Raw genomic sequence first — 27,072 nt, forward strand, 5'->3', positions numbered from 1 at the left:
CAGAGGTCTGGTCATCCCTCCATCCACCTTCGTTGCCCTTTCGTCCGTCCCTCTCTTCTCCAGCTTTTTAAACGCTTGCAGATGGACACTAATAGTCTCCTCTGTATGCGGATGACACACTAATTAATCAAGCACACCATGCTGGCCCGTCCAATAGCAGCCAACAGCTTCCAGCACACAGCTAGCTAGCCGCAACCAGTTTGTATAACCCTGAAGGGTTGTGTGTATACAGTACGTGTGTGTGTTTGTGTGTGTAGCAATTGTTCCTGGGTGGATACATTGTAATGCATCCAGCGTGCGTATAGATTTGTGTGTATGCGTTTGTGTATGTGCACTTGTTTAGCGTTAGGTAATGTGTTCATGGCTCCCTGTTGAATTGGCCTGACTCTGAAGCTATTCATTATATCATAGTATGGTGGTGATATTATGGAGTCCGGGTTCTCTCTCTCATGTCCGCGGGTTATTGGACTCTTGCCGCACATCAAGCATGTTCCCCTTTTTCTAAACTCTCTCCCTCCATCTCTCCCTCCCTCTCTCGCTCTCTGTTTTTTTTTCCTCTCTCTGGCACACCCCCTTTCTCTGTATGTGTGTGTCTCTCTCTCTCCCAGTGTTCAACAACCTTGGCTTGCAAACAGATTTCATCACAGATACACTCGACTTTGTGCATTTCTAATAAAGAGGTCTTCCACGTTACACTCTATTCCAAGGCTCGATTGATTTTAAACTCTTTCATTAGGGCATTGTTTAGTTTGATCAGTTGTTTGGGAAGAGACTATTAGTATGCACATCCTGTAGACGGTTGGAGCCTGCGGTTGCAGTCGATCTCTCCCTATCTGGGAGATGGTATATTTGTGTTACCTAACAGTCTTTGATATTTCTGTCTTGCCTTGCCGAATGTGCCACAGACTTCCAGAAGAAAGGAGCTGTTTTGGATTTTGTTTATCCTGGTTGATTGAGTTCTGCAGCCTGGTGGCTCTGTGGGTAAACACACATAAACATGCACACAAACACGTGTTCGCATGCGTGCAAGCACACACACACAAACACAAACTAAGAAGACTGCTCATTAATTCCTTTGCAGAGAAGAGGGAGAGAGGGATGTGGGTCGGAGAAGGCAGAGGGGAAGAAGTGAAGAAGGGTTGGTGGGGAGTAGGGAGGTACAGGCAAGGTGATTAAAAACTCAAGCTACAGATGTTTGTGGAACACTTCAAAGTGGCGGGACTGCCAGTGCCAGCGCTGGGCATGATGCATTATTGAGATGGTGCCCACCTGGCACCTGGCTCTGACATCACATGCCCGTTCCACCTGGCACCCTGCAGTCACATGGGTGTCACTCTGGGTCACACCTCCCAACGCAGCACAGCTCCCAGTGGGATGAAGGGCGTCAGGGGAAACAGGACACATGCTCAGCATAGACCTCAAAGGCACTAAACTGGGACATATTGAGGCACGTACAGTTTATAGACTTAGCTGCGTCCATTTAATGAAGAGTGAGGAGTCAGGAGTTGTGTTTATGTCAAGCATCACAATACATTTCCACTCTGTGTATCGACTAAGATGGTTAGGTGTGAATATTTTTACTCTTCCCTGCAGGATTAAACAGCATGACTTGATAGGAATTGTATTTCCTTATTTGTCCTGTACAGTAATTGCCTACTTGTATGTTTACAACACTGAACAATCGTGAAATGTTTAAGCAATATAATGTTTTGTCTTGGGTGCCAGGGGGAAACAAATGCAAATTAGTTGATGTACAAGAATGATTTAATTCTTTATCTAATAAATGATTGAATTAAAGGAAAGTAATGAAGATAATTCAATAAAGCTGGTATTATGAGGAATATTATGAAGAAGGCTGAGGAATATGACTGGAATGTAGGCCTACCTTCTGCTTTGATGTAGCCTACACTATAGTGTTGATGCAATTCTTTCTTGTTAATATTTTAGCAGCCCTTCAACCTTTTATTCTATTAAAGAATAGTCAGAGGTTGCACAGTGTGCGTGTGTGTGTGTGTGTGTGTGTGTGTGTGTCTCCAGCATGTGTCCCCCGACACCTGTACTCTCTCAGGGTGTGGGGAACAGACAGAGGCCAGAGCCACAGTCACAGGTCTCAGACCAGTGGGGTGTGAAATGAATCAGAGGGCCAACACACTCTCTCGCTGCTACACACACACAATCACTCTGCGGTTGGGTTTGGGTGATGTGTGTGTGTGTGTGTGTGAGAGAGAGAGAGGAAAGCAGGAACATAGAGAGACAGAAAGAGAAGAGAGCAGAGACAAGGAAATGTGAACACTGCAGTACATTTCTTAGCTGCAATAATAGCTCCTGGGTAAATAAACTCAATAAATATTGATGAACGGTGTAAACTTTTCTGGTGAGAGACAACTTGAAAAGGTGTCTGTGCTTGCAGCTTGAACAGTGTCTTCATCTGCCCACTGATATCACCAGTAATGTAGTAAATAACACTCAGTGAGCATCATCATCATCACAAACAACCACCAATATGAACAGAAATCAATTATTTCAGAAAAGCCCCTTTTTCACCCCTAATAAGACCCCATCATACATCCCTTCAGTGCAACTAGCTGTTACGTATTCTATGAGTTTAGGTCAGAAGTGTTCGTGTTGAGGCTAAAAAGGTGATCTTCACTCAGTTTAGGTGGGCTTACCCTCTTATTCTTCCCTGGATATCACAAGCTGCAACTATTTTGGAACAAGCGAAGTTGCTCCAGCAACAAGAATCTGGGCGGTGCCACAGGGGGCGTGCGGCTCTCTGCTTGGCTGGATCCCTTGTCAATCACCCCCGGCGGCTCTGCAGCACCTCCCACAGACGCACAGCGGCAGCGCAGCTTCCACCGACAATGATATTCAGACTGTAAGGCACTTGCGGCTCGTCTGCAGCAAAAGGAGAAAAGAGGAGCGAGAAAGAGAAAACCTCACCTCCTCAAACAGCGAGTGAGGGAGAGAGAGAGAGAGAGAGAGAGAGGGAGAGAGAGACAGAGAGGAGGTTGTGGAGTTAAAAGAAATAAAGCAGCGGCTTGGACCTCTAACGAGGAGCGTGTTATTCTCTGCGCTTTATTATAAAGTCTCTCATTTTCACACAGATCCGACATGTCATCGTCCGGTAAAGACAACAGCGGTGCCCAACATGCCAATTACGTGGGACCTTACCGCTTGGAGAAGACGCTCGGGAAAGGACAGACAGGTTGGTTGGGACAGCTTGCTCGTTGCATCTCCCTCTCCCTCTTTAATTGCATAATTTATTTTCGGAGCGCTCCGCAGCGAGTTGCTATTTGGCCGGCTGGGTGTCTGCAGGTGATAAATAACTAACCGCTTAGTTACAAACACCTGCCCCGCTTTGTAGGGAATTGTTATGTGCTGGAGCTGACATGATTATTGTCCACACTGTGGGACGGGGGGATTTAGGTGATGCTGCTTCACTGGTTTTGTTGGCTGAGCGTTGGCGTGGGACTGGGTGTGTGTGTGTGTGTGAGAGAGAGAGAGTGTGTGCATCCAGGACCAGAGCAGTGTTGAAACGGTCCAACACCGCAAATGATAACAGTGCGAGGGGCTATGAAAATGAACTTCTTGTGTTTGTACCTCGCCTGTTTGTGTGTGTGTGTGTGTCCTGTGATTTGAGCACAACGCCGCTAATCCTGATTTGCCTGATACCTTGATCTATTCTTAGTCCGCAGGCAGGCAGGCAGGCAGGCGTTCCTCCTATAGGCTCTGACTGCAATGCATGGGTTCCCTCCGACATGGAGTAGAAGGTCCCACCTTGACATACATTACACCATGAGCTGCTCATGGGGGCTGGGAAATCAGAGCTACGCTGATCTATATTCATGTACCCAAGGGGTTGGAACTGGGCTTCCTGAATGAGGAACACCTGCTTTATCTCAGTATCTGTTAGTAACAGCAATGACACTGCAGTTTGTGAAAGTTGATGAAGATTAGCACACAGAACAGTCATGAAAAGAGTATTTATTTGCTAAGTAAGTAAGTATTTGCTACTGTGTTGTTACAGGGTGATGCTTGTATGTGGGTCCGGCCTGTATGTAGAGTGTGTGTGTGCAGATATTGCAGTTCAGTCCTGTTCGCCACGCGCTGCCAGAGTAAGCACTGGTAACTGGACAGTGAGAATCCTCTGCGGTCAAGTGCATGCAGGCAGTGGAGCCATGTGAAAGGAGAGGCAGGCACAGCCCCGTGTCGGCAGAGACGGCAGAAGGAGTGATGCAGCATGCTCTGTGAGCTAGCCGCCCCTTAAAGAGAGAGAGTTAGAGAGAGAGAGTGAGAGAGAGAGACCTTACCTCTCCTCTCCTCTTCTCTCCTTTTCTCTGCTGAGAGATTTTCCTCCCATCTGTTGTCTAAAACGGCTACAATAGGCGTTACTTCCCCTACCCAGTCCAGCTGGTCATGCTGAGCTGCTGTGTGTGTGTGTATGTGTCTGTGTGTAAATGTTTGTTCCCTCAGACAGTATTGCTTTCTTGAGATAGTGTCTTGGTCAATTCATTCACCTGACCCGTCCCCTGTGTCCGTCAAGGGGTTTGTCATATCACCTTCCCATGGTGCCGGTGTATCTGTGTGTTCATAACCGATGCCCTTCCTTGACTGTAGGACAGTACAGAGCCTGTTAATTACATATGTTTCCCAGCAGAAATCCCTTATTGAATTTCAGTTCTAAAAACATATTGCATCCATAGGCACTTTTTGGAATGTAAGAGGCCATACCATATCTGCAGTGTGATACATTTACTACGACTTAACAGTGGAAATTAATGTTGCAGGCTGCGTGCCAATCAGCGGTTTCATAACAGATTCATAACAAATGCAGTATTAAAAACACCTTGGCTAGTCTCCCTGTTTCCTGCTGCTCATATTAAATCATTTGTGTTTACAGCAGGATCTCGTCAAAGGGAGCCACGACCAGACTCGGCTTTCTTTTAGGTAGCACTCAGGAGTCTAATGGCTGTTTATGGTGGCAGAGAGCTGGAAATATGGTCTGCTAGGTACTAGACGTTTAATGATATGTTGTGGGTGAGATCATCCATGGCTCAATATGTATTTACGTGAGCGTGGAGGCCGATTGGACCGCATTTATCATGCTAGTCTGACCTGTCAGACCCATGGAAGTGTACATAAGCTAAAGCTACAGGTCTGCGTGAATCGTAACTTCTGTCCGGCTTCCTTGGCGCTCACATGTCTTTTTTGGCCTGGTATTTCAGTTGCATTGAATGTGTCAAACATACAGAAATATTTATAAACAGGGCCCAGTGTTATGTGTGTGTGTGTGTGTTATGTTTGAGAAGAATCATTTGGTTACTGGCGTGTGTGTAGCTAGTCCATGCCAAACCAATTCAGATTAATGACAGTGCATAATATCCCATTTGCCCATTAACCATTTGTTAATCTGTTAGATCTCTTTCCCAGGCCCAGAGGAAAGGGTTGGCCTGGCAACTGCGAATGCCCAATGGGCTGGTCTCGATCATGAGTGGCAGCTGGGACTGTCCAGTGGGCTAAATCCCCCGTTGGCCCTCCCAGGCTCAGATTGGCTGGTATTATTAGAGGGAGAAAGCGGAAGGCCTGCGGTTGATCTGACTGTCCTGCTCAGAGGAGTGGTGCTGTTCCGTGTTCATTAAGCGATTAGGCCTTGTCCTGACACACACACACACACACACACACACACACACATACACACATGGCCACTGCAGTGGTTCTGGTTTGGCTTCCTGCTCTAATCCCCTACACAGCCAAAGTCCCCTCGGCTCTCACTCACGCACTCACGTGGCCCAAGGAAGCATGGGCTGGGCTACTCTAGCTTAGCCACACAGCCCTCCCATGTTGCTATACTAGTTCAGTTAGATATGGACAGGCTACATGTAGACTTCTGATACAACAGTGACATGCTGACACAGACCCAGACTGTAGGATGCATCTGATCTTTTCTAGTCCGGGCAGGCCTAGAGAGTATTCAAGCTCAGTGTAAACCAGATTTTCCTCTGTCTGTCTTTGATATGCTCCCTATCTCTCTCCACTTCTTTTACTTTGGTTTTTATTGCTTTCTTCCCCAGTTTCTCCCGGCCATGTGTACCATCCCTTCTTTGTCAGGTGTGCAGTGGGGCCTGAGGGGGGTCTATAGGTGCGGAGTGTCTGCATGGCTGGCTCCTGATTGGGGATGAAGCCACAGAAGCATGGAGGCCATTTTAAAGCCACAGATAGAGTTGTTGTGCTCGAGTGGCGGAACGTGGCCGGGGCATTGTCACTATGAGATGGTTCATATAGCTCCTGCATGTGGCGTCTGAGTGTGGCGACTTTTGACTGTGTGTGTATGTGTGTGTGTGTGTGAGAAAGAGACTCCTATGCAGCAGCTTCTTTATAACTCTTCCATTGTCCTATTGTGACATTGCTACTCAACTCCCTTTTCTATCAGACAGCGTAATAGCCCCATGCTCCGTCTGTTAGGTTGTATAATGTGCTTTATTAGCTTCACGAGCCTTGGAGGAGTTCTAATTGATGCCGCTTTGCTGGGGTAACCTGACAACTGAGGGAACATTCATTAAAATGTACAACTGCCTTTACATTTCTTCATTACAACGGGGTTCGGAGTAATAGCTCTCTTGTATTTCAGAATCTTGAAGCTCTGTTTGACAAAGCTGAAGGTTGTGGATTTGTGTTTTTTGCCGGCGCATTTCCTTAAGACGAGCTGACTCACCGCTCTGTTCAGTAATGCACTGGAAAACACTGCCGTGGGTTGCTCTTAGTTTATGCCTGAAGGTTGTTGATTAGTGGAATAGAGGCCTATTGTCTGGAAAACACTGCCAGTTAATCCAATCTAAGTCCCTGCTTCCGTGAGACTTGGCTATCGACTGGGTAATAGTTTGACGCTGGTGTGTAGGCTCCTTGATTCTTTGAGTGACGTTTAGACAGTGAAATCATCTGTGCTTCAGGGGCTTTCATATTGACTGTCCATCTGACAACAAGCTGCCTGTGATGCCCTCTCTCTCTCTCTCTCTCTCTCTCTCTCTCTCTGTCTCTCTCTACCTCACTCTTGCTCTCTGTCTCTGTCTGTCTGTTGGAGCATTCATGTAGTGGGCTGACTAGGCCACAAGGCATTTAGTCCAGATTCCAGCTGTTTTTGCTGTCTCCATGTCAGTGAGATGCCTGGCAAGTTCATGACTCTTGGTCTCTTGGTATGTGTGTGTGTTTGTGTGTGTGTGAGAGAGAGCGTGACAAAGAGAGAGAGCGGGAGAGACTCCATCTTTAATACTTTCTCATTTGCCTTCATCTATTCACATACATACACACACACACACTCTTAATATATTGACCGTTCCGGGGACTCTAGAACAACGCACGGTAACGTAAAACCGTTAATTCGACGTTGATTGATAGCTGGCGAGCTGGTGATAGGTGAAACAGATCAATGGGCAAATCTCAAAGATTTCCTGTCCGGTGGAAGCGATCCATACTGTTTCACAGCGCATGATATTCCTGATGATGACAAGTGAGGAGGGAACGTCTGGTCAATGCTGTCAATGGAAAACCACTTGGCAAATCCACAGAAACTGGCCAAGCACGTGTTTGTGTGTGTCGCTTGTGAGCGGTGCAGGTGCTGACACTCGGGACGACCCGTGTGTGCCATCTGATACCCAAACACAGGTGTCTATCTTCACTGTGTTCACAAGATCGCCCATACAAACAGCCGCCGGCTTTGACCTAAAATTGGTGAGGGAAACGAAATGAAAGACTGTGGCGATGATAGAGCCGTGTTCCAGTGGACCTGCGCAAAGATTCAGGTCAGAGAAGCCCTGACCCACTGGCTTGGGCCGCGTTCCTCCCAGCTGGGCAGCGCCCCGTCTGAGCCGTAGCTGGATCAGAGCTGCGGAGCGCTAAGCCAGGCCTGCATGGTCTCAGCTGTTTGACTGCCTGGCTGAAGTCAAAGCCCTGCTCCCTCAGCTCTGAAATGTATCCTAAGTGGTGTTAGGCTGGTATTTGTGTGCTTGTATGAATATGCACCTGCCTGTGTGAATGTGTGTGTGTGTCGGACCGCTGTTGCTTCAGTGTTCTGGTAATTTCTAGGCATGGCTGGGGGTAGTTTACACTCTCTCTCTCTCTCACACACACACACACACACACACACACACACACACACACACAGACACATAGACATAGACACTGTGCCTCTAGTAAAACTGACTGGGAATGAGCCAGTAGCTTTTCCGCTGTCTGCGACTGTGGCTAAGCTTATATAATGACGGTCTCTCTGTCATTTACTGTGCTTCTCCTCCTCTCCTCCTCCTCCTCCTCCTCCTCCTCCTGTCTTTGCCTCCCGCCGTCCATCCCTCTCCCTCTCTGTCCCTCTTCCCCTGGCCAGTCAAGATTCATACAGGGATTCAGCCATGTGGTAAATCAGACAAGACCTCGGTGGAATTGCATCGATTGGGAGGAATGTATGTAGCCAACGATTTTCAGAGATTAATGATGGGGAAAGAGGTGGAGAACCGAGGGGGAGGGAAGGATGAAGAGGAGGAGAAGAAGAGGGAGAAGAAGAAAAAACCTTTGGGTTGGGAGAGCGTGAAGTGGTCTTGAACGTTGTGACTGCAGGGGAGGTTATTACTTAAGGCACTGTATTGATCATTCTCTTCATTATTCTCCCCTCCTCCTTGATTTTCATCTCTCTATCGCTGACCTCCAGAGGAGAAAAGGGCTCAATCTTTAGATGGGAGGTCAGTGGATAAGTGAAGGACTACTGGACCAAGCTGTGTGGGTTAGCATGCGTGAGTATATGTGTGTGTGTGTGTGTGTGTCACTGAGTTTTTTGGACGGGCCCCATCTCATCCTATTTGGGTCTTAACTCAGCGCATCCACAGTCAGTGTTTCTCTCTCCTGTTCTATAGCGAGGAGAATCAGGTTAGGACGACATGGTCCATTTTCCCTCTGTTATAGCAATACACAGAACACACACACACACACACAGTCACACTCACACAATCTCTCTCTCTCTGTCCATCTCTCTCTCTCTCTATCGCTTAGCTTCCCAGCCGTACTCGGCTGCCGTGTGTCGTGTTATGCGTTATCGCCTCATGCTATTTAGAATTTCACGGTGCTAGTTTTCCAGCGCAGCGGAGAGAATGCGGGCAGAAACACACCATTTCTCCTTTCGCTGGCGTTCCAAATTGTTACATTTATATAGGACCTTGCACTGTTGCTTCAATAAAATATGCCTTCTGTGTCACTACTAGACATCTCTGTACCAGCCCCAATCTGTGTGCTCTTTGAAGCTGCCAGTCAGCCATTCAAACAGTCAGTAAGTCAGCCGATCCTAGCTGCTGTCTTTTGGTTTTTGTCAACAGGGGGCATTTAAGACATACAATATTAAACGTCTGTGCAGTTCGCAGTAGGCTTAATCAGCCTGCAAGACCCTCTTTCTCTCCCTATGTTTCTCTCTCTCTCTCTCTCTCTCTCTCTCAGCTCAGATTAACCCTTGCTGAGCCGCCTGTCTGGCTCTGACTCTGTGAGAACGCTGGGTTGGTTGCCAAGGTTGGTTGTCTGGTTGTCATGGTTTCCCTGCTTCTTGCTGGTTCCCAGTCTGCCCTCACAAAGAAAGAAAGAAAGAAAGGGAATGCTCTTTCTCTCTCTGTCTTTCTCTCTATCTCTCTCATTGTCTCTCTCTCTCTCTCTCTCTCTCTCTCTCTCTCTCTCTCTCTCTCTCTCTCTCTCTCTGCCTCTGTTGCTCTCACTTTCTTTCCCTCTCTCGCTCTTTTGATCTTTAAGTGGCCGGAATCTGAAATCTAAAGTTAGCATTGTGACAGACTGTGAAATCCTCTGTCTCTTTGTGTGTTTGTGAGTTTGTGTTTATCTGATTTGGTGTGTTTCTGTTTATCTGCGTCATTGTGTCTCTGGGTGTGAGCGTGGGAATGAGTGAGTGAGTGAATGAATGTGAGTGTATGTGCGTGTTCACATGTGCGCTGTATGTGTACGTACGTGCACATTGTGTGTTTGTGTGTGCGCTCGGACATACGGTCATGGATCAGACAGGCTTGCCCTGCTCTGTGCTCAGTGCTGTGTGCTGTGTTCCCATTTAAATCTGGGAGATTAGCACATGTGGGGAGCCTCGGCTTTGGCTGCTGTCAGCTCAGCTAGCCTTGGCAGGCTGCTCTCAGATCAGGGGGGAAGCTCTGGACTCATCCCCCCACCAGCGCTCTCTGTCCTGCTGCACCTTAGCCATTAACACATAGACGGGTGGGCTAGTGACCTTGACTTTGGTACAGTTTGCTAACTGCTGCAACACACTTATTTACACAGCATTTGCTATAGACCAGGGAAAGTTAACTGGATATAGTTAATCATTTAAACGATAAAGTTTACAATATTTGAGGAAAATGTAAGTGGTTGCTGAGATTAAAGTGCTGAAGTATTATTGCATTGCTCGTATGAATATAGCAAATTAATGACTTTAAATGATATGAAACATAATGCCTTTGCAACAGATCTGCTGGCAATCCCCGTCGGACTGTTTTCCAAGAAAAGGTACATGAATGAAAATGCACGTTCATTTACCGTGTGTAGTGCGTCCCAGATGGCAGGGGGAAGGTAATTGTGATGCATGCAGAGTTTTCACTGCCACTTGCTCTGTCGTCAGCTCTTTAGGCTACGCGGCACAGTGTCGCCCATGCTTGAAACACCTGAGATGGCTTGGCATCTGAAGCGAAGCAGACAGCCCTCAACGAGATCGGGTTAGATGAGCATGACTGGTCACAAACCAACAACCTGCGCTGGCTGCCTGTCTGTCTGTGGCACTGACATCAGACACTTGGCCAGACTAGAGAGAATTAGCACTGTGCTAGCTAGCTGGCCTTAGCTTATCTCAGCCAGCAACATCAAGAAGCCTGTGAATCACGAAGAGGGGAAGGAGGGCCGGCCCGGTTTGTTTTTCTGATGACGTCGGGAGGTGTTGTTGCCAGTTTACAGAAAAACCACCTGGATCACAGGTGTTACTGCATCAGTGGTGCAGCCAAGACAAACTGCTTCTTCTGTTGCCTTTTCCTGTTTTGCCACCCCATCAGAGAATAGGTCAGTGCTTTGAGTTTGCTGCCATGTCAAGTCCTCTGTCATGACTGTGGATTAGGATGAAAATCAATCAGATCACGGGTAGTTGTCATACTTGAGGCATCAAGTCCAGTGTGATTCTCTGTGTTTTCCCCCTTTTGGCCTGAATAGTAGGCTCAGCCTGTGCTACTTTCCTCCAAATCTCCGGCCTTGTAGTGCTGTACTGGTTTGTGAAAATATCAGAGCATAAATCTTTTAATACGACCAGCACGCTCTCCCATTTGGCTTTTGCCCTATTTTCATTGGCTGAGTGTCCACCAACCAACATCCAGCTCTCTCCCTGTACTGTGATGTAACCTCTTTTTACTGAGGGCCAGCAGAATATTCATACCCAGAGTAACTCTAAACACCTCTAAAGATCAGTTACCATATTCATAATGTATCACGGATTGCCAACCATCACCAGTTTGCCACTGGTCTCTTTTCATATACCTGACCAGTAATCCTAAATCAGCACTGTTGTTATTAGAAGATTTATGAAAACAGGCCCTCCAATCCAAAACTCAAATATTTATTTTGTAATGAATTATAAAAGGTTTATTTTCCCTCCAATAGGCCAAGAATCAGAATCAGTGAATCAATACATCAAATTCCATCTATACTTTATACCATGATGTCAGAGGTTATGAAGGCCTTAGCACAGACTATGAATGGTCTTTCAGGGAAGGAATAATCCATCAGCCAAAAGACCTTTTGGCCTCTCACACTCTGTAGCTACTGCAAAGCATCATGGGTAGTAATATGTGTTTTCAGGTGTCAACAGCAGAAGCTCTATATATGACTTATTTCTTTCTTTCTTTCTTTCTTTCTTGCTTTGATTCTTTCTTTCTTTCTTTCTTTCTTTCTTGCTTTCTTTCATTCTTTCTTTCTTTTTCTTTCTTTCTTTGCTAATGGAACAGTTGACAGAGTGATTAAGGGAAGTGAGGAAGCAGGGGAACGTTTCATCTCTATCCCAGATGGTTGGCTTTTTTATTCATCTGAAAGCTGCTTATTTCTGAGGTGGCTGCTGATGTTGCTGCCATGTTTGTGGGCTACAGTGTGTGTGTGTGTGTGTGTCTGTGTTTTTGTGCGTTTTAGTGCGCACAGCGTGCTCCTTTTTCACGGGCTCTCTGCCGATACATAACACAGTCTGAGAACTGTAACTCATGGGACACAGATGAACATGAGAGAGACAGAGAGGGAGGGGACGGGCTGGAAAAAGAGACAGAGTTGCTGAGTGAGAGAAAGAGTCACAGCAGTAAAGCATCTCTCAGGGTCAATGCCTCTATTATTATTCAAATCCTGTATAGCACACACACAGCCACACAGACACACTCACACACAAGCAGGCAGGCAGACATGCATGTATGTGTGTGTGTGCGCACACACGCACACACACACACACACACACACACACACACACAGGAATGTGCTGTGCAGCAGCAGTATGGATGATTTTTCGTTTCTACTGGAATCCCAGCTCTCCCTCTGACTGCAGCAGAGCTCTGATGTCATCACTGGGGGAAATGCAGCCACAGCAGGAATGGCTGCTGTCAGTACGGAGCCTGAGGACACACACACACACACACACACACACTTTTCCATGCCTTTAGGACATTTAGGAAGCCAGTGCCTCTGCTGTTCAATCCTGTCCTCTGCTTAACCTCACCACAGTTTACTTATCAGTATACAGGAGCAGTGCAAGGTATTTCGTACAGTCAGTATATGGAAAAGCAGTACTGATGTAGGAGATGGTGTGATTTGCACATACATGCGTTTTTATGGACTGGAGGTCTACTTGCTTTGATGTGAAGAGTCAGTAACCATAGCAACACAGTGACACGTTTTCATGTGCTCCCTCACCTGCTGATGGCATGGCTGTGTGCGTGTTTGTGTGTGTTCATTTGCACAAGCAAGTTGTTATTTTGGTTGGTCAGCTTTGTTTGCTGTCTCTGGCACTATTTTGATGTATTGTGGTTTGTATAATGAGGGCATGAATGTGAGCAAACAGGTCCGTGTCCATTTATCTGTGTCAGTGTCTCCGTGCTTGTGCGCACGCGCCTCTGTAGGGTTTAGAAAAACCGACAACATATGCAGGTCTGCGTGTGGCACTGCATGACTCATGTGAGCGCATTATTATGTTTAGAGTACAGTTATTTTTCTCTCTGCCTCATGTTATCTCAGCCTATGTGCTCCAATGGGCCTACAGTAGATGTAGCTTGCACTAGTTTTATCTTGACTTTAGTGAACCCTTCATGGGCTACATCTACTTTTTGCATCCTTTTTTTTTTGCTTGATTTCGACCCATATGGTTTTTTTTAAGGCAGATATACAGATATTCTTGTACTAAAGATCCTGATTGGCGATATTTTGTGCAGACACTTTCAATTTGACAATTTTTATACCTAAGTATTCAGTGCTTCCCCCTTGAGTATCATTCTTATCAGGATGGAAAAGCATCTGAAACAGCATTTAGACCACACTATTTAGACACTATTTAAAACAATACTAATAAGATTCTTTTAGGCTTAGCAGCTCTTTAAGGCAGGGCGACCCATCTCACCTATTCAGTGGTAGGTGATACTCACTTAGTGCCTTTTAAATGAAGGGTTAGAATTAATTAAGTTACAAAAGAACATCACAGAATAATTCAATATAAAAAATAAAATGTACAAAGAAAATTACATTTAATTGCAGTTTTTATGTAGCTGTGGTCAGGGAACAACCTCCATCATATCAGCGGTGGAAGACACTGACTGATATCGATATTTAATAAAAGTCCAATATCGGCCCGATATTTTTACTTCTTTCTGTCCACTTATACTCAAAACTTATGGCTGTTTTAATAGACACCTCTACCTCTCCCTACCTTCTCCCCTTCGTCACCTATATACATTATCCTTCTCCTATTTCTTCCTACCCCCTCGCCTCCTTGACCCCTCCTTCTCTCCCTCCCTCCCTCCCTCCCTCCCTCCCTCCCTCCCTCCCTTCGTGCCTAATGGAGGTATTCCCCTGCAGCCTCAGACCTCGCGCTGCCATTCTACTCAGGTAGGGCTCATTTCATGCAGGACGATTAGATCTCACTGGCAGCAAATGGGATTTTCGGAGCTGGATAAGCCAGAGTGTTTTGGGCCTGCACAATAGCAAGGGGGAATTCAATTAAATCTTTACATATACTCCCATGCATACGTGTCCATGTGCACGCAGCACGCACACATGCAGATGACACATATGCACGTGCACTCCCATCCACATGCACTCAGTCGGTTTCAGTCAGTCAGTCATTCACTCATCTCTCACACACATTCACACACACAGTCTCAAGCACGTGTGTGTATGTTAAGATACACAGAGACTCACATAGACACACATGTACACTTCAGTGGCTATGGCATTTAGCTGTCTTTATCTGCATGGCTTGGCTAATTTGAATCCCACAGCTATAAGGAGCCTGGTATAGCGCTTGAATTGTTATGAGACTGTTTCTCACTCTTCCTTCTTGTTTCCCTCTGTCTCTCATTTCCCATTTCCCCTATACAGTAAAACAAAAATCAGCAAATCACACACATAAACATTTACCTAGTGTGTACGTGTGTAAAAGGGCTAATTTGATGTGGAGGGAGACTGTCATAGTCTGTCTAATGAAAGAAGCATAGCCTGTGTTGGCTTTATGGGCCAGAGCTGGTAATTGCTTGTAAAGACTGATTGGAGCAAAACGTATCGTCTTACTTTATGTTATGAACCACAGGGAGAGACAGCAATAGTAATTGGACAGTGATGGACTGGTTTTAAAGCCCCCACTATGAATAAAGGTGCAGGAAAAGATGCTTGCACAATTTACATGTGCTGCTCAAGTTTTATCATCTGTCATTCAGTTTTTTAATTCACTTACTCTCCCGGCACAGCGTGCAGCACACTGCTCTATTCGTTCTAATGGAGAATTCAGAGGGGTGCTTGTTTATTACAGGGCAAAATAAAGATATTTCTTGATGAGTTTAGTCAGAATGAGAGAATGCATCATCTTCTGAGTTGGAAATAGGGAATATTTGGCCTTGTTGGCTCATGTTTCTAATGCCCTTAAGCTTGTGATTGTGTCTGTATGGCTTGGGCTGATTAGGCTTGCATTGCACCCGAATTCATTACTCCATCTCCGTCAGTGTCATTATACTGCAACCTCTTATATTCACTCCTTAATGAGGCTTTATGAAATATTCAAACCTTTACCTGGAGGAGTTCAGAAACGACCTCTGTGTGTGTGTTTGTGTGCCCGTGTGTGTGCGCACCTGTGTGTTCCTGCCTGTCCGTGAGTGTGTATCGGCTCCTTTTGATCTCTCTCTTTTTTGCGCTGACAGATACAGCTAGACAGGAGACAGACAGAGGAATAAATTTACACACACCTACAGACAGATATGATTTGTGTCGGCGTAATGATTTGTTATTCTAGAATTTACCGTCCCAGCTGATGAAGAGGCCAGACTAGATCAGGCTCATTAAACCTGAGAGAGATGTGCTTCTTGGCCCGGTGTCCATGTTAGCCCTGTCCTGGGCCTCTGCTTATAGTCTTATTTCAATCCTGTCTTCTCTCTCTCTTTCTCTCTCTCTCTCTCTCTCTCTCTCTCTCTATCTCTCTCTCTCTCCAACACTAAATCAAGCAGAACCTTTAATTAAAACACACATCTTCTCCTGCCCTAAACAGTCTAAACAGCCACAGCTGCACACACACACACACACACACACACACACACACACACAGGGACACAAAACACACGACACCTCTCCTCCTTGCTTTCTGATCACATAGACAATATACTGTATATCAAATTCAAACTAGTGCAGTGAATGGAGCGCCGAACTTTAAGAACACCACCTGATTGCTTAAAGGGCCGGTGTCCTTAATTCTCCCTTGCCCTGGAGAGGTAGTTGATATACTACGCCCCCCACCCCACCTCACCCCATCCCCCCACCCCCTGAGTCCTGTTTGACTTTAGGGGAAGATCTGCTCCCCCTCTGTCAGCCTTGGCCTCCTACCCTTGTACCCTTTGAAGATCTCTTTTAATGAAGTGCTCTTGTTCGCTGTGAATTACGCTGTAGCAGTTTCTATGTCACGTATGAGAAGTCCCATGTTTGAGGGCGTAGAGGTGAGAGCTGAGCACCAGGAGCTGTGCCGGGGCCCTCTCCTGGGGGCCCGGGTTTGTGTCCAGACTACAGAGGGATTCATTAGGTGAGTCCCAGGACTCATATCAGGCCTCTTCTGGTTCACACAGAGGCTCTCTAGCTCGATGCGCCCCTCACCTTTACATGCGCCTCACACACGTGGCCGTCTCTGTGGTCTTATGGAGAGGCCAAAAGCGATTGGTGGAGAGGGAGAGAAGGGTCTTCTGTCTATCCAGCTGTATATCAAGCAGCTCTGCATGAAGTGATTACTGGTCTCCCTTTGGGCTCCTCTACAGCTTAATGGGTGAAGGAAACGTATGGTCCTCACTCCAAAAACAGCTTGGAGGGAGCTTGTGTTTTTAATGTAGACCAAAGAAAAATGTCTGTTCTCTAGATCTGATGACTTGTGTCAGTATCTGAGGTGGGAAGGATCTACTATGCATTGTTCTGATTGGCAGCAAGACCTGAACACATTTTTAAATGTATTTTATAGAGCTGAACAATTAATGGGAAAAAAATAATAATAAATTGCAGTATGAACTTCTGCAATTTCCAAATCGCAGAGGCTGCAATTAATTGGAGGGCCGTCCAAAATGGATTTCTAAAAAGGTGTTTTAGAGCTCCAGGTAATCTTTGGTCCATAAATCAAGTACAATATTGGTGGAAAAAAAAATCCTGCACATTGACATCTATTTTTTTTAATCTTTTATTTCAAAGTTCTAAAAAATGTATGACAAGAAAACCTTTTTAAATTTAAGTTTAAATTGCAATTGCAATATTCTGTCAAATAATCACAATTAGATTTTTTGTCAATATTTTTCAGCCCTAGTATTTTAGGCGAGGGAGGGTTTGTGTCTGGCTGTCCATGTGTGTACCTGGACGTCAGTGTGTGCTTGTGTTCTGTTTCACTGTCCACAGTATGTTTGTGTGTGTGTGTGTGTGTGTGTGTGTGTGTGTGTGTTTTCTGAGCGGTATATATCCAGTGTCAGCACGCAGTGGCCATTAGCTCCAACCTCAAGCACAGAGGTTACGTTGCACCCACAGCCTCTCTGCGGCCTTTTGAAGAATTCACACTCAACACACACATACAGTGCATGCACTCGCATACTCCCCCATGCACACACATGTGTGCGCATGCAGATCCTTCCTATGGGGGTTCATTAGAGGTAGATTATTCAGTGCTAAGGGATCTGATAAACTGGATGAAGCTGCTTTGGCTGTGGTGCTGTTTACTAATCACCCTTAAATTAGCCATGTGCCAAACACACGCACGCTGACGCCGCTCTGTAACGCCTTCACTGGTGGAGAGAGGGGTTGTCCGTGTGTGTGCGTGTGCGCATGTGTGTGCGTGCACCACACATGAATGCGTGAGTGTTCATCTCTGTGTGTGTGTGTGATTAATCTCTGAGGGCCAGGGGTGACGGGGTCAGAGTGAGGTGCCTGTGGAGCTAATGACAGTGATTAAGATAGGGGTTGGTGGGGCTTAACCTTCATCAGTTTCCCTTCCTCCCCACGCTGTCCCCCTCAGGACTTCAGTAACCTTATCACTGACGAGGAGATGAGCAGAGCACTGCTGGGAAGAAGCCAGTGGACCTCTTCCCTCTGAAATGGAATCCATAATAGCTGGGCCCAGGCATCGCCTTTCTGCACTTCCTCTTCAGTCCTCTGCCCTCTGCTCCTTCACTGCTTCTCTCTCCAGGTTAATGGCCTGATCTTCAGGAACCTAACATTGCACTGCAGAGATGAGTGATTGGGTTAGGGTAAGGTTAGGGTTAGGTTTAGGGCTGGGGTCTCCCATCGTACCGTTGTCTCTCCCACTGTCGCTGATTCCCGATAGCATCCTTTTAAACGCTCTTGTTGTCTATTTGTTAATTTGTTTCCTTTGTAGGTTTTATGTTTGGTTCTATAATAGCCCTCTCCCAATGGATATTTCTTATCCATTTTAAAGTTGCAGACCGAGTTATCTAAAGAGTAAACAGTTAAATACATGGCTATTAACAAAGCATTAAGTGATGGAGAGCCTCATTTAGCTGTGCAGTGTGTGAGGGTCAAGTCCAAATGTGCCTTTACCCCTCTGTTGCCTATTGAATGTATTATTTGATATTTCTGTGTTGCAGCGCTGTCATTAAGTTTTATAATTCAAAAGAGAGTCTGGCGCATGACAAGGAGAATCTAACCTTTATTTAAAATTCTTTATATGTTAATTTAATCATTTGGAGGTGTAGTTAGTCCAATTATAATAACACAAATAATGGTCTATAAATTAGTTCGGCCACTTATGATAGCGAAAACAAGTTAATTAAGCCAGGCTATATTAGCCGACAAGATATTGTTTTAATTGGACATATAATAGCTTTTAAATTGCCAGACTGCCCTCATATTTCTGATCAGAAATTACAAATGATCCCCACTGTACACAACTCATTGGGAGCCCAGCTGTAATAGTCCAGTTCCCCAAGCCTACAGTATACACATGTCAAATCCATATGGCAGACCCAGAACAGAGCTGGTCAAAGGTGCTTTTTTTTCTCACTTTCCTTTTCCCCTCAGCTTCTTCCTCACCTCTCTCATCCCTCCCTCACCCTCATCCTCTCCTCCTCCTTTCTGCCCCTCCAACCCTTCCTTTCTTTCCTCCGTCAGCAATCTCCCTCACCACTTTGTCTCTAAGCTGTCCTTCCCCTCCAGCATCACCCTGCTGTTCTCTCTCTCCCCCTCTCTCCCCCTCCATCTCTCTGTATTACCCCTTCTCTGTCTAATGGGATCACAGATGAACATGTCTCCCTCTCTAGCTTCGCTCTCTACCGGATCCCCACTTATCGCCGTGAAGTTAATGAAATGGAGTGCAAGGATGACCCCTCCCTACCTCCCTCCTCTCTTCATCCCTCCATCCCTCCCTCCTCTCTCTCTCTCTCTCTGAATATGTTTATTCTTGTGTCCTTGTTGTTCCTTTCCCTGACTTTGCATCTTTATTCCACACAGTGCGACGCACGCCTAAAAAGACTAAAGATTTTTTCCTCTCCCCTCTCCTGTCTTCTACTCTTAATCCCATTCTCCACACACAATCAATAAGGCTGCAAATGTATTTCTTTCAATTCATCTGTGTTGGTAGCTCCCACAATCCTGTTTACGTTTCTGTATTCCGCTGCCTTGCCTAATGTCGAAATGGAAAGAACTCGATGCAAATAATGTTGTGTGCTCAGTAAGCACAAACACCACCTGCCTCTCTCTTTCTCTTCTCTCTCAGGCAATATTAGGCTTTTATCAGTGACCCAAAGTTGTTCTGTGTAGGTTGTGTGTGTGTACAGAGTGTGAGGAAGTGTGTGTGTGTGTGTGTACTTGCATGTGCGTATGCACCAGCGCTTTGATGTCGTACGTCTCTGCCTGTCACAAATGTCACACATGGGGTTGCCCACACACACGGCTTAGTCAGTGGGCTCTGCGTGCGTATGACGCCGTCACCACTTACATACGTGTATGTGTGTGTGTGTGTGTGTGTGTGTGTGTGTGTGTGCCTGCCTGTGTGTTTGTGTTGCCTGGCTGGTCTCTCGGCATAATGTACTAGCACTGCCTGTAGCCTGGCCCATGGGCTAGTCAATAAGGAGAATATTGCTGTCCTCTGGAGAGACTATCTGTCACATAGTCACATTACTGATACTGAATATGCACGCAAACACAAACACAAACACACACACACACACACACACACACACATGCAAACACACTCACAGGCACTGGCACACCTGGTGAGCTCAGGCAGCATGTCAGCATCTCACAGCGAGTGGCTCCAATCAAGACAGTGATGTTGAAGTCAGACCCCCCTCTGCTTGTATCCACTCACCCTCCTATAACCCCACCCGCCTACGTACACACACACACACACACACACACACACTCATACACACTTACACATTCACATTGATATATATTCACACAGTGCTTCGAAAAGACGCTGTCTTTGTGAGTTGCTTTCTGCAGGGACACATGCTGGTGGGAGGGTGGGAGAAGGATTGCCAGTTATTTATACACCCAGTGTTTGTGTGTGTGTTTCGGTGTCACTGCACCTGTTTGCTTCAGCATTAGACAGTACCTGGTCGTCCTCATTGGTGGACACCATCACTAGTTACATATATAATCACCATGGCAACTGCCATAACACTGAGTATCTATACATGTATATGCACTCCACTGGTAATTAGTAGCTTGCTCACAGTCTTTCTTCTCAAAACACTTTAATCTTCCCAATCTCTATCCCACCTGCAGTTTGCTCCTTTGGCTTCATTTTTTTCTTGATATTCCTATCATGCATTTCTCTCCATCCATCTCACAAATTCCCCTAATAGAGGTAAAAGGCTAAGTCAATACCCCATCAACTGTGATCAGAGACGGAGAGAGATACAGAGAAAGACAAACATAGAAAAACATATAAAAGAGGGTATCTTGGCTTTTGCTCCTGACTTTGATGACGCTCCTCACTCGCTCACACCCACTACGGAGTCCACAGGGCCTTTGAAACTCCAGGCCTCGTTACACTGGTAGACTGCCTCTAATTGAAGAGAATAATATGCCATCAAAGGCCTTGTGAGGGAATGGTGCGGCGTGCGCAGAAACGCAGAGAGGATCAGAGCCCATGGTAATCAGCTGGAGAGGTCCAGTCTGATGGGGGGGGGGGGGGGGGGGGGGAGCAAGGATGGACCATTCTCTCAGACCATGGTGATGGAAATCAGCAGAGTGTGAGAGGGAGATATGGTCTTTGCTTGAGAGTAGAGGAAAGGAAAGATAGGGAAAAAGACTGAGGGGAGGAAAGTAGAGAGGAAAAGAGGGAAGGATAGATTACCTAGGAGGGAGAAAAAGAGTGAGACAGAGGCTAGCTATAAGGATTAAATCTCATTCTGGCCTGGCCCTGCGAGATTACCAACTTGCCCACTCGAGTGCTATGAAAACACATGCAGATTAGGCGCGCACGCACACGCACACGCACACGTGCGCACACATACACAGACAATGAAGTGGATTAGGCCTCGCCGCTAACCCAAGGGCCAGGGTGAAGCAGATGGCTGCCCTTTGCATTGTTATGTAACCTAACTGAGAAACACAATCTGCATTTTCCTGGTACACACGTGCGAACACAGATACACACACACACACACACACACACATACACACACACACACACACACACAACCACACACACACAGTAGGTATGTGAAAAAGGACTTCACTGTATGCATAGTATTTTCAAACGTTTCTCCAGTGAATGAATTTTGAGTCGCCAAAACAGACACGGAAAGAAAGTGAAGGATGAGTGAGGGAGACGATGAGTAGAGTGACAGAGGAGGAACGGAGAAAGAAGACAGACGGACTGTCAAGTAGTGGGAGGGCACTGGCACAGCGCCAGGAGGTTTGGAGAAGTGCCAAGTAGGCAGGCTCACACACACACACACACTCTCTCTTTTTCTCTCTCTGGCACACACACACGCCCAACACTCCCAGTAGGGTGCTGGGGCGAGCCAAGGTGACCTGACTAGGTGACAGGAGGGTCACCATGCCAACGGGGCTGACTGATGTCACCGTGGCAATCTATGTCACATGCAGCTGAGGGAGAAGGAAGGGGGTTGGGGGGGTCAGGGGGTTGTGTGCGTGTGTGTGTGTGTGTTTGGGGGGTGGCAGGACCCGTGTGTTGGGGGAGTTGGGAGACCTTGATGGAGTCAGATGGAGTCAGGCCCTCAGAGGACACACTGACAGGCTGACATTGAGCGAGGCTGGTCTGTACAATATGAGGCTGTTGTAGGGCAAGAAACCGACTAACTGTGTTTGGGCTTTGTGGGGCTGTGAGACTGAGCTACAATAGAGAAGAAACTGTGCGTCTCATAGGACTTTTTTATTTAGACTTTAATTGATGAGAACATAGACACCAAAATCCATGTGTTCCTGGTAGATATTTGCTCTGGTGCTCCATACTAACACGTTAGCATACACTATGTTAAGTGATAAAAGTGAGAAAATGAGAACTTGTAGCAGCTTTAAAGCTAAATGATCGGCAAGTCTGGCAGTTTTATGTAGGAGATTTACATGAAATATGATATAAAAATAATGTACTGTTTTGAGCTGCCAGAGACTAGTTTTCTCGTTTACATATAGGAAGTGAACTTGGTGGGCGATGGGAGACGATGTACAGCTAAAAATCACTGTGCAGCAGATGAATATGTGGTTACTCACCTTAAATAGTTCTAAAAATAAACAGTGGCTACATCAGCTATATTGAGTTAATGATATTTCATGATTCAAATGTATGAATCTACAAGCCATATACACATTTTGTTATCTATGTTCTCGTCATTTAATTGGTAAATGTTCCATGACTGAGGAGCCAAGGCAATCCATCGATGACACATTGTAAAAAAAATGTGGCAGTCAATTAGAAAATCAATCTTTTTTTTCTTTCTATTCTTGAAATTTGGAAATCAATACACAACATACACAACACAGCGCCGCCCACAATGATAGTGATTGGTTGCTTGATAATCAAACAACCCCAATTTTTTTTTTTTTTGCACTACCCAAGCTCAAAAATGGGTCCTGCCAGAACATTCCTCTGCACTGGTACAGCGAAAACGAAGTGTGGAGAATGGTCCGGCTAAGCGAGACTAGTAATGCACTAATGATTGTGTGAGCTGACTTCTCATTGTACTCGACTGTGGAGGGTGACTTTCTCTTTAGAGGAAATAATTTGTCAACCTCAGCCCGAATCGACCTCTGCAGTGAATCGGCTATATCTTTTAGTCCGTCAGCCTCAGCCGGAAACAGTGAGGCGTTCAGAAAAATCTCTGTCAGTCTCAGTGAGATTCTCTATATTGCTGTCATTCTGCTGTCCCAGGTACACCTCATTATTAGCAGCTGGCTATAGGTTTCTAGGGGCTCATAAACTCTATTCCTCTCTCTGGTCCCCTGTCCCTGTTCCCTCAAGGATGAGACCGCAGACGACACAGGAACCTAATTACCCAGTATGATTCACTGGTTTCCATTACACATTACGGAGATAGACAGATAGACAGCAGGGTGATTCAACCAGCCCCCCTGGGTCTGGATGACACCACGCTTGCATATGCACACACACACACACACACACACACACACACACACACACACACACACACACATAAATGTACTCAAGCGTCTACACACACATACATGCCCGTCACCTGCGGTGTCAGCGCCTAAATCCATCATTTTCATACCAACTAGTCACTAGTGCGTCACTTCTCTCAGCCTATACACCATCCTAGGGCTATGGACTACCTTTGTGCCATCTGTATTTGAATGATATTAAGAAATACAATAAGATATGCCACTTACAGCAGAAGCTGCTTTCCATTTAGATTTATTGCACTTGAACATGGATTTCACATAGTGAGGCTTTTTTGTAGACTTCAGCGTAGCATTTTAATCTGTAGTGTGGGGTGCGAGAGGAATTTCAACCATGCTGTGACATGGTGAAGGATCCCGGGGAAAAAAAAAACAGATACGCGGGGATAAAGAAGGCTTAGACAGAATTACTTGTCAGAAGAAACCAGGAAGTAGTGTTTGAATGTGACCCAGAAGTGAGAATCCTTCCATTGATTTTAACTCAGTGCTAGAAGGTCTTTAAAAGCTCATAGGGGACTGTGGTGTTTATTTGTACGACCCCACTGGTCCATGTCTGTAAGTGCTCAGGATTAGTGGGGCTGTCCCCAAGAATTTCTACTTGATTCAACGTGTTTGCATTTTGTCAACTAATCGAACAAATCTTTTTTCTCAATGTGTTCTCCTCCAATTTTTCGTCCCTCTCGTTTTAATTTACTGTCCTCCAATCTTCCTAAACAACCTCTTAAGATCCACTGTTCTGCACATGTTGACTAAAAATGACTGAGGTGACTAAAACCCTAAGAAGCGATGAGTCAAATTGACCAAATCGACCAAGAGTGGTCATCCCTAGTGTGTCGTAGTGCAAAGCGATGACCAGCTTTACACTATAGGGGCATTAATGCAGCAAGGGTTAGTCTAAGGTTAGCTCACACTCTGGCTTGTCTGGGTGTGAGGCGTCTCTTGGGAAGCAAGCAGGCCTCTCTCTCCCTTTCTCTCTCTCTCTCTCTCTCTCTCTCTCTCGCTTTCTCTCTCGCTCGCTCGCTCTCTCCGTCTGTCTGTCTCTCGGCTGCTATTAGTTTCTGGTTTTACTTCATCACTTATTTATAAGTACATATCTGCACATGCATACATATTCAGGCTGCGGCTAGCGCTGAGATGATAGGGGCTCCCATTACGTGCTCGGGAGAGTGGAGATAGGGTGGAGATGGGGTAAAGGTGGGGGGACATTTCAGGCCAGACTGAAATCTGGGCGACACATGGGCGCACATATACACACAGGCACACATGTACACACACACATACACACACACACACACGCTCTCCCTTGTAAAAGAGTAATAATAATAGTCTAGCATCCATTCATTCTTTGCGAGAACAGTCATTACTGTCATCACTGGTCCTCCCTGAAGCACTTACTGTCAGCGCACACATACACACAGACAGAGACACACACGCACGCACACACATTGGATACAAATGTACTTGCCCTTTCTCTCTGTGTCTATTTTTTTTCTCCATCTCCCTTTGCTACTAGTGAAACCTTGACATGACAGGGCCCCCTCCCGTTTGGCCCCCCATGGCTGCCTGTCAGCAAGGAGACAATAGAGACCAGGGCGCATTTGCCTTTCTAAAGAGGCAGTCCCGCTCACCCTTTCTCCCCTGCACACTTCCTCTCTCTCCCTCTCTCTCTCTCTCTCTCTCTCTTTCTCCCTCTCGTCCCATCTTTCCCTCTCTTTCTGTCAACTGTGATAACTCATTAATGTGTCACAGACCTGTGTGCATGTGTGTGTGTGTGTGTGTGTGTCAATGTGTTTTGTGTGTGTTACAGGAGGGATATCAGCGCAGGAGAGCTACTGAGCTATGTGATTGGGTTAAACACAGGGACATGAGTGAGGTAATGGGAAGGCCAGCCATGCTCTCTCATGTGACCAGACTCATCGCTCTGTACACACCGGTATAAAAAGATAAAGGTTTCCCGCTTGAATTGCAAATATTTACCCGACATTTATGCCAACAGATGATGCCGGCGCTCGCAGGAAGTTCCTCTAAAATTCTGCGCTGTCTGGTTGCGCCCATACATGAATTTGCATACATGATCTTCTTTGAAATGGGATTTTTTGATCTTTGTTTTTATAGGGAGAGCGAGCAAGAGAGAGAGAGGAGGAGAGAGAAATAGAGTGGGGTTGAGAGACACAAAGAGAGAGAGAGAGACATAGAGATGCTCGCCCTGCCCCCTCCCGTAGCAGTTATGTTTAAAACATCACTTTGACTGCGCTAGGTTCACCTAGAGTTAAATGCTTTGATCAGCGCGCTCCCTGTGCTGTGTGTCTGACCTGTGTGTGTTAACCAGGGCTTCTTAAGGGTGGATGCTGCTCAGCATGGGGACCTGGCAGTCGTGCAAACTCAGCTCTGCTCCCCTTAAGGCTGGGTCTGTGTGTGTGTGTGTGTGCCCGGGGCGCTTCTTCCTGAGTGGTCCCTGGGTGCTCCTCAAGATTGACATAACACTCACGCACACACACACACACACACACGCACACACTTAAACAATCGTACATACACACATGGGGATTGACGCATACGCACATACACAAGCATGCATCGGTGCGGAGACAAATGCACGCGCACACACACACTCACACACTATGGCCCCAGGCAGTGGGGATCAGTGAGATGCTTGGGAAAGCTAAGGTAAGGGTGAAGACAGGGCAAATACAACTTAGTACAGGCGAGAAGCATTTCAGGTCACGGCCGTATCCCCAAACACTGGAAACTCACTGTAATGGATTACGGCTCTTCACCTGCTTCAGTTGTGCTCAGTCTCAAAAACATTTCCTCTCTGCAGCATATAACAATGCACTTGGAAAGTATCTAACATATGTAATTCCTCCAAGAGCATTGATCAGTCGAGCTTTTATTTTTTTCTGACTCATGGCCATTGACTGGCATGCCATCCTTTTAATACACTCGGTCTGATGATGGTTTTTCATCATTAGGCTGTGCTGCAGTTTGATGGAGGCGAATCCTCTTGTCGCGGATTTGTTTTCTTGGCCTAGATCAGGGCTGCCAGCGCTGGCTGGGGAGGAGGGGTGGGGCGGGGTGTGTGTGTGTGTGTGTGTGTGTGTGTGTGTGGGGGGGGTGCTACAGAACTGCACAGCCCCAGTTGAAGTTGATTCCTGTCAAGCCCGCAGCACCACAGTCAGAGAGGGCTTGACCAAGCGTTTAAACACTGCTCTAGGATTTGCCACTAGTACGGGCCGAGAGAGACTGTCAGTCAGCGAGATATGTGTGTGTGTGTGTGTGCATCTTTGTGTGTGTGTGTGTGTGTGTGTGTGTGTGTGTGTGTGTAACGGCAGAATCGAGGGTGTAAGCAGTTCAGAGGGGCAAAAAAGGTTGGAGGACTAGCTGTTGGCAGCAGAGACAGACGGCAAGAGAGAAGTTGTGTTTGATTGAAACATGGAGGTCAGCTGTAGCAGAGTGGAGTGTGACTGAGCCTAGAGGATGAGGTGGGTCAGACAGAGAGAGAGGGTTACTGAGGGACAGTCGCTCGGGGAACAGTGGCACAGTGACAGAGATATGCTGATACTGAAACTGGGGGATGGGATAATACACACACACACACTCATGCACACAAAAACACTGACACACTCATACACCAGGACTTCACAACGTTTTCATGTAAGATCCTCATCATCTGTTAAGATTTGTTGT

The 27,072-nt window shown here is 46.3% G+C and overlaps 1 protein-coding gene across 4 annotated transcripts in view; it reads left to right on the top strand.

Moving 5' to 3' along the window:
- The first annotated feature begins 3,111 nt into the window (after positions 1-3,111).
- brsk2a (BR serine/threonine kinase 2a) overlaps positions 3,112-27,072 on the top strand; it is a 158,702-nt gene continuing 134,741 nt past the window's right edge. For all 4 annotated transcript variants that reach the window (XM_078282897.1, XM_078282898.1, XM_078282896.1 and 1 more), the window contains exon 1: positions 3,112-3,205. In XM_078282897.1, the coding sequence (XP_078139023.1) occupies positions 3,112-3,205 (94 nt within the window). The remainder of the gene's footprint in view (positions 3,206-27,072) is intronic.

The sequence above is a fragment of the Centroberyx gerrardi genome, chromosome 4 (assembly GCF_048128805.1).
Source record: "Centroberyx gerrardi isolate f3 chromosome 4, fCenGer3.hap1.cur.20231027, whole genome shotgun sequence".
NCBI classification, from domain to species: Eukaryota; Metazoa; Chordata; class Actinopteri; order Beryciformes; family Berycidae; genus Centroberyx; species Centroberyx gerrardi.